This window comes from Sinocyclocheilus rhinocerous, unplaced genomic scaffold, assembly GCF_001515625.1.
Source record: "Sinocyclocheilus rhinocerous isolate Xijiao unplaced genomic scaffold, SAMN03320098_v1.1 scaffold95, whole genome shotgun sequence".
NCBI classification, from domain to species: Eukaryota; Metazoa; Chordata; class Actinopteri; order Cypriniformes; family Cyprinidae; genus Sinocyclocheilus; species Sinocyclocheilus rhinocerous.
In genome coordinates, this window is record NW_015662004.1 from 591,751 (window position 1) to 604,168 (window position 12,418).

The window sequence follows — 12,418 nt, forward strand, 5'->3', positions numbered from 1 at the left end:
ATATATATATATATATATATATATATATATACTGTATATATATATATATATATACATATTATACACACACACACACAAAGAAAAACAAGTAGATAGAATAGAAAAAAATAGAAAACTAGTGTTTATATATTTATATTACATTTAAAGTTAATTTATTTTCAATGTATCAAATTGCAACTTGCAATTGCAATCTTTAAAAATGGAATTACAACTACATTAATACATGACTTACAAGTATCATTAGAAATGACATTAAAACATACTTTAGTTTACCATAAATGCTTGTCAGTACATTCAACAGTACACTTTAACCATATGCCAGAGACAGTAGGAGTAAATATTTAATTACATATAAAGATGTACTTAAGTATAAAAAGCATTCTTAAGTTCAACTAATTGAACTGAATACAAATGTTCAGGCCCGATTCATATTAAGTGTCATTAACTGCTATGCATTTCCATTTCAATTAGTCATTTGTACAATCTACTTATTGTGTACATTTGTTTTTTCAATATATTTAAAAATACCTTCCTGTAATTGCATCTGTAATTAATTTCTGTAAATACATCTGTAATTACACTGTTGACCCTACCCCTACATCATGAACACAATAGGTACATTGTAACTTAACTTAAGTACAAGTTGCATTCTCACTCTTCCACCAAAAGAGGCTATAGTGTCATTATCATAAACTCTTTCTTTATGTTCAGCGACAGTTTGACGAGAATGCTTCTTGCAAGTTGGTTAAATTGACCTTATCATAGCTGAATGACAGAAATGTTTGGAGAGAACTGTGTTGCTCCATTGAGTACGGAGGTTTATTACCACTTGTTTCTGGTCTTAATGTACGTATTTTAGATAATGTTGCAATGGGTGTATCTTTTGTAAAAGACAGAACAGAAAGATTAAATAGAGCAAAAGATTTATGGAAGTGAAATGTACAGTACAGGGATTCATGTCGTGGTTCATTATTTTCAGTGGTGTTTCAGAAAAGAGTCATTATTCATGATGAATTGTGTTTCAGCAGTGGATAACATTCTGCAAATGTCTTAATCATTGCTTTGCGAATGTTACGATTTATAAAAGTAGAATGCAGCTCTGAGAAACTACTAAATATACCACAGCCTTTGTTAAACAATACAGATAAATGAACAAAGTGATAAAACCAATGTTATCTTTTTTGAAACAATGGTATATGGAACAATCAAATATTTACTCCAGGATATCATTATGTGTTGCCACCATGAAGGATGTTTTCTGTAGGTGATTTGGTACCGAATCAAAAAAGCATGTCACCAAGACTCTATGGTATTTTCTGTATTGTTGTCTTATCACTTGGAACAGTAATAGCATGCTTCTCCTCAACAAGTCAAAAGATTTGAGATATAATTCATGTCCTTAGCAGTACGAGTTACATGTCAAAGTTTGTTCAAGGTTTGTTCAGATCCCTGACCGTTAGTACAAGCAACTATGGTATGAGCAGATTAATTAAAATCTGTCTAGTAGAACAGAAGAAGCAATGAGACATGAGTATTTACAGTCTACTGAACTGCAGACTGTTTATACCTTTTGTTCAGCCATCGCATCTGGTTCCTCTGCTTGGGAACGTGCTGTTCTATGTCTCCCTTTGCTCCGGGGCTCCCGTCCTGGTGAACTTTCTTTCCTGTCCCGGCTGCGGTGAGGACTTCTTCCAGATTCTCCCCTTCTGTGAGGAGCTCGAATAATCTTCAGGTTGCTGGTGTAGATAATAATCTTTCCAAAATCGCGTACTGGCGCCTATATAAATAAACACAGAATCACTAAGAAAAAGATTCAAACCTTAGTTCATGCAGTCTCATATGGTTCATAGATTAACATAGTGTTTGTTACTATGTAATTACATAGTAAGTAATGTATAATACTAATGAACTTACTATTTTGTTATTATATTGTGTATCTGCTTTTAAAGGGGTCATATGATGTGATTTCAAGCTTTCCTATCTCTCTGGAGTGTTGCAAGCTGTTTGTGAATAGATAAGATCCCTAAAGTTGCAAAGACTAAAGTCTCAAACCCAAAGAGATATTCTTTATAAAAGTTAAGACTGGTCCACGCCCTCCTAAAACGCCTCGTTTAAACACGCCCCCACATGTCTACGTCACTGTGTGGGAAGATTTGCATAACACCGCCCAAATGTATACGCAAAGAAAGAAGGCGTCAATTTATTGTTGCTGCCGCCGTCATGTCGTGAAGACGTTGTGTGTTTCGTTGCTAAAGCGAAACTACTTTGTTTGGCCTTCCAAAAGACGACACGACTACACATTTCATTACACCAAATACACAAAATAATGTTCTTTTTTTCATATGACCCCTTTAAAAACAATGCTTTTGTCACTGTAATTTAGGGGTGTTGCGATATACTGGTATTAACAATAATTGTGATATAAAAAAATAAAATATTGGTATCGTGTTAATTAGGGGTGTTGTGGTATACTATCAAAAGTAAAAGTAATCAAAAAGTAGTCCTGATTATATAAAATGTGTAATGTAACGGATTACATTACTAATTACAATTTTGTCATGTAATTTGGAATCATAACGTACTACAAATTTGAAGTATTCTACCCAGCACTGGTGTTCTGTAATGTTCTCTGTAAGTGCTTTTGTAACCAAAAACTTAAAACTAACTTTCCCAGAACGTTGCCGTGAGGTTTTATTTATTTATTTATTTTTTTTGGTGAGAACCTAAGGGGAACCTGTAACCTATATACAGAACCTTCCCTTCAGGTTATTTTTATCCATTTGTTTTTTAAAGTAAACTAATTTTTCATAACCATGTACTACATTTGGCAGAAATACGTGACTAATGTAATACAGCATGCTAGAAAAAACATTAATCAGGTCAGTATAAAACATCATATAATCTCACGGGCAGTCATATATTCGTGACTGAGATTAGAATCTGCTCTGCACAGAAACGAATCAATTAAAGCGTCTGGATCCACAGATAAAAAAATGCGTGCGCTTGCGTCAATTAACGCGTGTGAGTCCACCAATCAGATGCGCCGTTAGGGCGATATACTGGCATTAACAATAATTGTGATATAAAAAAATAAAATATTGTTATCGTGTTAATTAGGGATGTTGTGGTATACTGGTATTGGCGATAACAATGACATGAAAAGTACACAGTGCTAAACTCTTACATGTAATTTATGTTTCATTCATACTCGATGACGGAGGGCGCCCTTGCACTGAAAGTTCACAAGCGAGACTCATAGGAGTAATAAAACAATGACTTTCCAGGAAATCCCTTAAATGGACAAAAAAATCTATCTATCACTGTATCTGAATAAAATGATGAAAGAAGTGTTTGACTGATGAAATGCAACAGTATATGGTTTATCTGTTCTTCAAGCCATCTTGGGTATTTTTCATAAGGATGATGTATATTTATAATGCAATGTTAATCGACATACTATAAAATAATGATTTATTCATAATTTCTGACTTTCTATGATAAGAAGACACATCAGTTCATAGAAATAATTCATTTCAAACAATCAACTGACACTATAGTAAAATATGTTGTTATTCTCATAAATTGTTAGTTTTTCCTTCTGGAGCATCAGTGAGCGTTTGAACTTTTTGTGATAGTTGTTCCTCAGTCCCTCGGTTGTCCTTAGTGTGAAAAGATGGATGTCAAAATAATACAGTCACTGTTGGAAGGGGTTCAAATATGCAAAAGATGCTGGAAAACCAAAGAATTTGTGGGACTTGAAAGATTTTTCTGAAGAACAACGGGCAATTTAACTGTTCAGGACCAACAAGGGACTCGTGAATAACTATCACAAAAAAAAGAAGAAAAAAACAACAACACAATATTAAGAATCAAGGATATGTAAACTTTTGAATAGGGTCATTTTTTTATAAATTCAGCTATTATTTTCTCTTGTGGACTATATGTAAACATATTTTATGTGAAATATCTTATTCAGGTCAGTACTAAATCAAAGATAACATGCATTTTGTATGATCACTCTTATTTTGGTAAAACAATTGGTAAAACAATTTGCAGATACTGGAAAGCATATGTAAAATTTTGACCACAACTACATATACATATATATATATATTTACTACATACAGTGGGTATAGAAAATAATCACCCCACTTTAAAATAATCACATTGTGTTGCTTTGCCACAAATGAAGACAGACAGTTTTTGTTTTATTCAGCTGTATTTACTCCGTGCAACTTATAACATCCAAGTGTAGCACAAATGTCAACAAAAAAAAATCACTAAATATTTTGTTGAACCACCTTTTGTTTTAATTGCAGCCTACACTTTGCAATATTTGCCCACTCTTCTTTGCAGAACTGCTCAAGTTCATTTAAATTTAATGGTGAGCGCTTGTCATTCCACAGATTTTCAATGGGGTTTAAGTCTGGGTTCTGACTAGGCCATGCAAGGACATTCATCTTTTTCTCCTTCAACCACTGTGTGCTCAGCTTTGCTGTGTGCTTTGGGTCATTGTTATGTTTGCAAGGTAAACTTTTTTCCATTGACAACTTTCTGGCAGAGAGCAGCAGATTTTCCTCAAGAATTTGATGGTATTTTGCCACATCCATTTCTTCCCCCTGACAAGTGTTTCAGTCCCTGCTGCAGAGAAACACCCCATAACAGGATATTGAATTTCCACCAGACATATCGTTTGGTGTTGGAGCAAATAATACAATTTTAGTCTCATCTGCCTCAGAATCTTCAAGGTGTGTTTTGGCAAAGCTCAGTCGTGACTGCATGTGGCCTTTCTTGAGGAGTGGCTTTTTTCTTGCAACCACACATGTCACATGCACACAATGACCACTCTTTGTCATAAATTCCTGCAGCTGCTTCAGAGTTGCTGTCGGCCTCTTGGTCGCCTCTCTGACCAGTTTTCTCCCGACTCTTTCATCCAGTTTGGAGCGATGTCCTGATCCAGGGAGGGTCTGTGTTGTACCAAATATCTTCCACTTCTTAATAATAGACTTCACTGAGCTTCTAATTGTTTTGTATCTATCTCCTGACTTGTGCCTATCCACAACTTTATCCCGGAGATCTTTTGACAGTGCCTTGCCACCCAGAGTTGATTGTTTGCTTCAGTTGCACTACCAAGGACTGAAATGCTCCAGGAAAGCTCTTTTCATGCTGAACTAATCAAAATGACCACACTTGTGCCTGTCCACAACTTTATCCTGGAGATCTTTTGACAGTGCCTTGCCACCCATAGTTGATTGTTTGCTTCAGTTCCACTATCAAAGACTGAAATGCTCCAGGAAAGCTCTTTTCATGCTGAGCTGATCACAGTAGAAAGTCAAATGGATTTTTGTGCCATTGAGGTCATTAGCTACACCTGATTGAGTTTACAAGTAATTTTTAGGAAGGGGGTGATCCTTTTTCCAACTCAGTGATTATGTGTATTTATTTATTTTTCTGATATGTTGGTGTGATATATTTTACTTAGATGTTGTAAGTTGCACTGAGTAAATACAGCTGGATAAAACAAAAACTGTGTCCATCTTCATTTCAGGCTGCAAATCAACAAAATGTGATTATTTTTAAGGTGGGTGATTCTTTTCTATACCCACTGTGTAAATTCTAAAATGTCAATTAAATAGCATTGTAAAATCTTGTAAAATGCATGGATAAAACAATATAAAATGCTTATCTTATTTACTCCGGATCTGTTTGATTTTACTGGATTTTTTGATGTCTTTTAAGGACAGGACAAGTCAAGAGAAAAAGGATACCACTGAGGTGAGAGTTGGGAAATAGGATTAGGACATGACGCAGGCCAAACGGAAACCTACATCCCCTTGAGCCAAATGCTCTTTATCCATCATGAGCCTGTACGTTACCGACTGTACCATGGCTGGCTTTTAAAATTCTGAGACACTGATTGATTTGATTAAATTAAATGTCGGGGATCTGATGATGAGAAATGTGATAAATATCCTGTCAGTTTCTTCTTGACATGCTGATATGCAAACTAAACTGGCAGTTTAGTCTTTCAACAGCATGTCACAGGTGACATTTTAATGAAAATGTAAGCTTAATACAACACAAAGAAGCAAATTAGCCTTCAATCTTATTTAAAGGGTTAGTTCACCCAAAAATGAAAATTAGGCTGTGTTTTACTCACCCCCGAGGCATCCTAGGTGTATATGACTTTCTTCTTTCAGACGAATCCAGTCGGAGTTATAATAAAAATTGTCTTTGGTCTTTCAAGCTGTTTAATGCCACTCAGCGGGTGTTGCATTGCTTCTTTCCAAAAGAAGTTAAAAAAAATCACCCCTCCATTAAAAAAACTGTCTCACACGGCTCCGGGGGGTGAACAAAGGCCTTCTGTAGCGAATCCATATTCAAAACGTAATAATCACTTGAGTCTAGCTTGCGCTCACTGTTGTAAACAGAAGCAGTTCCGGGGGAATGACGTATGAGGTCGGCTTTGCGCATGCGCCGCTCAGAAGTGACGCACGCGGAAACGCAGCGGAGAGATCAAAACAAAACAATGGTCAAGAATTAGAAGTACAAAACGAGGATTTGTAAAGAAGAATGTCGGAGGATTTCGATATAAGCCAAGAGGAGACTGGTTTTCCTTTGCTAAAGTACGGAAACTTTGCTTCCTTTGATCCTGTTAACAAACATTGGTTTTCACGAGACTCACCGGCGCATGTGCAACGCTGACCTCCATACGTCATCCGCCCGGAACTGCTTCTGTGTACAACTGTTGGCGTAAGCAGCATTTAAGTGATTATTAAGTTTTGAATATGGATATTTTTCTTACAAAAACGCATCGATTCGCTACAGAAGGCCTTTGTTCACGCCCCAGAGCCGTGTGAGACACTTTTTTTTTATGGAGGGGCGATTTTTATTTAAGTTCTTTTGGACTGAAGCAATGCAACACCCGCTGAGTGCCATTAAACAGCTTGAAAGATCAAAGACAATTTTTAATATAACTCCGACTGGATTCGTCTGAAAGAAGAAAGTCATATACACTTAGGATGCCTCGGGGGTGAGTAAAACACAGCCTAATTTTAATTTTTGGGTGAACTAACCCTTTAAGGATCCAACTTGTTTGATGTTTGTTCAGTCTGTGTATTTGAATGATGTTCTTTTCTCTCTTTTTTTCCAGATTTGAGGCAGAGAAACACAACATAGTTCACACTGGAAAGGAAAGCTGAGAATATCCATGTGGATGAGATGCCTATGTTTAGAAGCTGTGTTGGAGTGTGGGTCTATTATTAGATCTGGGAACTATGAATTAGTAACAGTGTGGCATAAAAACTGAGAATTCAAAAATAGCACTGTGACTGTGGACTAAGACAAAACAAGAGAAAAATATGGCAAGGAATGTTTTACATGCCAAACAAAACATATTAAGGAGGACAATAAGGAATCCTTACAAAACACACATTTTGTTTCGCCTACAACAAATGACCATTTTCTAAACTTCGCCCACCTTAGTTACTGTTGCAAGGTTTATAAAATGTCCCATAAGAATAAAATGATGATTACTGTGAGGAACGGCAATTTACATTCCAGTGTGCTCATAACATCGGACATCATTTTTTTTTATAGATATTATTCTTATGTGGGCTGGAATGAAGTTTGGCTCTGCAAAGCATTATCAAATTTGATGAAACATGTATGCAGTATCATAATAAAAGCAGCAGACACCGCAAATCAGAATCAAGGCAAACACTTCTCAGTGAACTGAAAAACAGAAGCGTCTTTTGAAAGCGATGATAACATAGTGAAGAGAACATCAGTAATAACTGATAGTACAGTGACATTTTTAAGATTCCGATTGGTTTATAGGGCCAAAGTCCCTTTAAGGCAAGTCATTTAACCCGGCAGCCATCTTTGAAATGCCTCTCGGGCAGCTATTTCAGTCATGCAAGTACAGCTCCCATCTTTTTGAATGGGGAAACATCAACTTCTCCAAAGCTGTGGCCAGGCTTACGCCAATAAAATCTGATAACAACTGCCTCATAAATGTTGCTTGCTATGCTCAAACAGCATTTAAAAAAGCTAAAGCCAATGTGCATGTGCAGTAGGCGTGCATCTCAGAACACTGACTGTTTCCATAGCAACCGGAGCTTCCAATGGCAGCTGCAGTTACGCAATGACTTTACCAATTAGCGATTGGCTCTTTTACTGAGAAAGCGGGACTATTCCGTCATATTGCACGTTGCACTTTCTCCCATTTATAAGTAATAGTATTGCCCCGTCTTGGTATATCTAAGGGCTTTAAGATGGTGTAGATGGTTGCTAGCGTGTTCTTGGTGGTTGCTACACGGTTGCTGACTCGCTCAAGTCAAAAGAGCCCCAAACCCTATGATATGCATATCTCTAGATATGGCTCACATCCCACCTTCAGTGTAAGTTTATGGAATTATTATCTTATATGTCTCCCAGGCGAGAATCAGAGAAGTAGCAGTTGCAGCTTTCCTCAATAAGAGTGATTTGAGGTTTTGTTCATAACCAAAGAACAGAGGTGAGCTACACAAATATTACCGTAATCCTAATTATGAACAATAGTGAAAGGATCAAAGATTGTTAATGATAAAGAAAAAGACGATTCTCTTAAAAGCCAAGTTCTTAGAAATCGACTCTTTAAATTTGAATTAATTGAATTAAAAATATATGTCACAGAGGAGGTTTACTTTAGTCAAGTACTGTATGAATGTATGTACTGTATTAATCTTTTTAATGTATTTTATTTTTAAATAAGTATCGACGTTCAGTCCAAAGAGAGCAATCTAGTTTTCAGTGCAGTGCATTCTTACTTCATTATCCCCTTCTGGAAGATCTCCACAAGCCAAGGAACTGCATCCTGTCACTCCTCGATAGACGTTTATTCTCTGGGCAATCAGGCCTGTTGGAGGGTACAAACTCTGGTCCGGCATGTCTTCTAAGCCACACAGATGTCCCATCTCCATCTTGGTGTGCATGAAGCTGTGAGGGTACTGCTCCTCTGGACTATCCAGTTCCTGTCCATCTTCATACACGTGCTTCAGCACCCGGCCGCTGTACGACGAGGCCAGCTTGAACCTCACCTTCCTGGGCTTGCCCTCGATCAAGGTGCCTGCTTGCCTCTGAAGCTCCTCCATGGTCCCTTACAGCTGAAATCCCCTATGGTCTTGAACAGGAGGAAGAACAAGAACAGGAGGAAGAACTGTGGTAGATAAGTATTGAGGAGAGACTCGGGCAGTCCAGCTGCTTTCCATAGCCCTGATTAATTATTGAGCAGGGGATCTTGTGCACAAAAGGAGAGTTGGAAATTGAGACCTCACCGTTTCATCAAATAATGATGGTCGAAGGTGTCTATATCGCTTATGCATCACCTGTAATGAATGTCAATTACTTACTTTTACAATTATGTTGAGTGTAATATCATTGTGGTATATCAAGTCAATATCAATAAAAGCTGTTTTGTTTTAAATGCCAGTTGTTGGGTCATGGGGGCAGACATGTGGAGATCACAGATGAATGTTACTCACGTCATGTTTTGAAAGTCTGATTCATTCTAGTGAATTGGTTCATCCTAAATGCTCATCACTCCCATACTGTATAGCTGCATCCCAAACGACACACTATTATGCACTTACACTTATGCACTACTTAATCTATTTAACCATGTAGTGTATGAATTATATAAGGTTACTCCGTCATTCATAATCGGAGCCCCTCCCCTCCACTAATTAAAGCTGCGACAGACAAGTGCATGAAGTATCCAACATTTCACACTTTCTTTTCGGTTTTTTTTTCGGTTACTTAAGTGTATTTCATGTGCACTTTTGTGGAATTTTCAGTGTGAACACAGTACTTTGCACTATTTATGCAATAAAACGGCATAGAATAGTGCTTAAGTAAGCAAATTGGGACGTACCTTATGTGAGTCTGATACATTCTAGAGAATCGGTTCGTTCAGAAATCACAAAAATGATTAAATGATTTGATTTCCTGTACTAAGTATTAGATTTTTAACTTTTTTAGATTTTTAACGTTTTTTCAAAAACAAGTAACTTAACTGTATTTTACTTTCTACAATGGCTCTGAAAACTGAAAACAAATGGTAACAGATTTTTTTGTTTTGTTTTGTTTTGTTTTGCATGATGCTGCATCCACAAATCCAAGATGACTGCCAGTAAAAAAATACTGAGTGCATATATGAAATATTGTATGATGGAAATCATTTGCAATTTACGCCTGAATGATGACTTAAATTGTTAAATAAATAAAAAAGTAGGTTAAAAAGGTAGGTAAAATATTGGCGAAATTTGCAATTATATAACATTTATTATTTTATTATATTTTGAATTTATTATAATATTTATTTATTTATTTATTTTTATTGATTATTTTATTATATTTTGAATTTATTATAATATTTATTTATGCATTATTATTTTTATTATTTTTTTTTGGTACAAAAATCTCTTAACATTTAATATGATTAGTAGTAGAATAAAAGAGCAGTACACACTAAAATCAGAAAGAAATCAACAAAATTATGATTATACAACGTTGACTATCTTGGAATTTAAATTAGTTTACAACATCTCAACAGATTAGTCACATTCCTACACACATTTAGATGGTATTGTTTTTAATAGTTAAATGCTATTAGTATCTTTTCTGTTTCTTTCTGGGCAGCTTGCAGTGTGTAAAACAGCAGAAATCCCTGAGATCAGCCAGTAGGGAGCCATTTTACTGAGACAGTATCTAACAAATGGCTGACATTAACCCTTGTGCATTCTAACATCCATCTTGCAATTATCCCCCTAGTTGACTGTTATTGCATTCTAACCAACTGCTAAGATTTTGTTTGCCTCTTTTTCCTCCCTATATTCATATCTGCTATTACTATGAAATCATTCATGTGAGAAATTGTTTTGTGTGCCTCTCAGTAAAAGACTCATTGAAGGTGTCAAGTCTCCAACTAGGCTGTACTAAATGATTATTAATCTGCATGCATGCTTATTTTCAGCTGTCACTAGAGACTGTATTTTTCTGCGGGGTACCACCATTGGGACATCCATTTTTCTGAGTGCTTTAGATGTTGTCTTAATGATGCCTCTGATGATATGTCATCAGTTCCTTATTTTCCAGATGGTCATAAAAGCGCACGCCGCTGGGCAAAAATATGTGATGGCATAACCTTTCATCTCAGGAAAAGAGTTAATTATTTTCTATGCAAGCTAGAGTATCTGGTATTGATGGAGTGTCATGCAGTGTTTGTTTATAATGGACTCTATGAATTTAAAGTGTGCGTGAGCTCTAAACAATCTATTTATCTGGAATTGGTTAATGAAAAATACAGTGGCCCCAATTATTTGAACATTTAAATCTGAATGCCTGAATGTTATTACACTTAGATACACAGTAGCAAGTAACATCTGCAAACAAATGCTGCTAGAGCTTTTCTCTGAACTAATGACTTTTCTGAACCATTTTGCAATGACCTTTAAGCAATTGGTATGAGTAGTAACTAGTGAGAGTAACCACAGACGTAGTTCATCACATTAATTATAAACATGGGCCACTACTGTTTGCCAAACCACATATTTTGACTTCATTGTGAGCATTATATCTATTGATTTATCATCTATGGCTTAGTCTTATTTTGTAAAATGTTTTGTATGGAAAGTATGTGCTTGTGCTGATACACAACATTTCAGATTATCACTATTAACTAGTTGCTTATTAGCATGCATATTACAAGCATATTGGCTGTTTTTAGTACTTATACAGTAAATCACATATTAATGCCTTATTCTGCATATTCTAGATCTCTTAACCTTACCTAAGCATAAGTACTACAACAACTACCTTCAATAAGCAGCAGCTAGGTTGTTACCTGGTCTCATGGCAAAAACGTACATGGGGGCACTTTTTCACGAGACACGAAATACGTACCAATAAGTACATATCACTGCAGTTTCCAAAAGAAATGAACACTAGAGGCAGTAAAACTCTGAAACTTTTATTCCTTTTCACACAAATTTACAGAGTTCCGATTAATAAAGTGTAATTTTCCCACAATTGCTTGAAGAATATTATGTTATAACTTCAAAACAATTTTAATATGCTGGGAGATTTGAAAACTTATGCTTTTGAATGTTTGCGTCGCACATATCCAGCTTCATATCAATGGGTTTGCATAGACGGTAGGTTTGTTCGGTAGCTCACGGAGTACGGAGACGTACTTGAGAGGTGAGGAGCTCCGTTTCGAACAGTTTAAATCTGCATATAAGGAAGTTTAAATGGCACGGTTGCATCAACAAATGCGTTTTTATGTCAGTTTTGCATTTGTTAACACTATCGGGTAGGTTTAGGGTTGGGTTTGGTGTAGGGCATATTTCCAACACGATAGAGCATTACATTTTAGCGA

The 12,418-nt window shown here is 36.1% G+C and overlaps 1 protein-coding gene across 1 annotated transcript in view; it reads right to left on the reverse strand.

Moving 5' to 3' along the window:
- Nucleotides 1-9,134, reverse strand: part of grxcr2 (glutaredoxin and cysteine rich domain containing 2) — a 10,444-nt gene extending 1,310 nt beyond the window's left edge. Inside the window, exons 1-2 of the mRNA XM_016537051.1 lie at nucleotides 8,811-9,134; nucleotides 1,568-1,777 (exon numbers count right to left, since the gene is read on the reverse strand). Of these exons, the coding sequence (XP_016392537.1) occupies nucleotides 1,568-1,777; nucleotides 8,811-9,134 (534 nt within the window). The remainder of the gene's footprint in view (nucleotides 1-1,567; nucleotides 1,778-8,810) is intronic.
- Nucleotides 9,135-12,418: the final 3,284 nt, after the last annotated feature.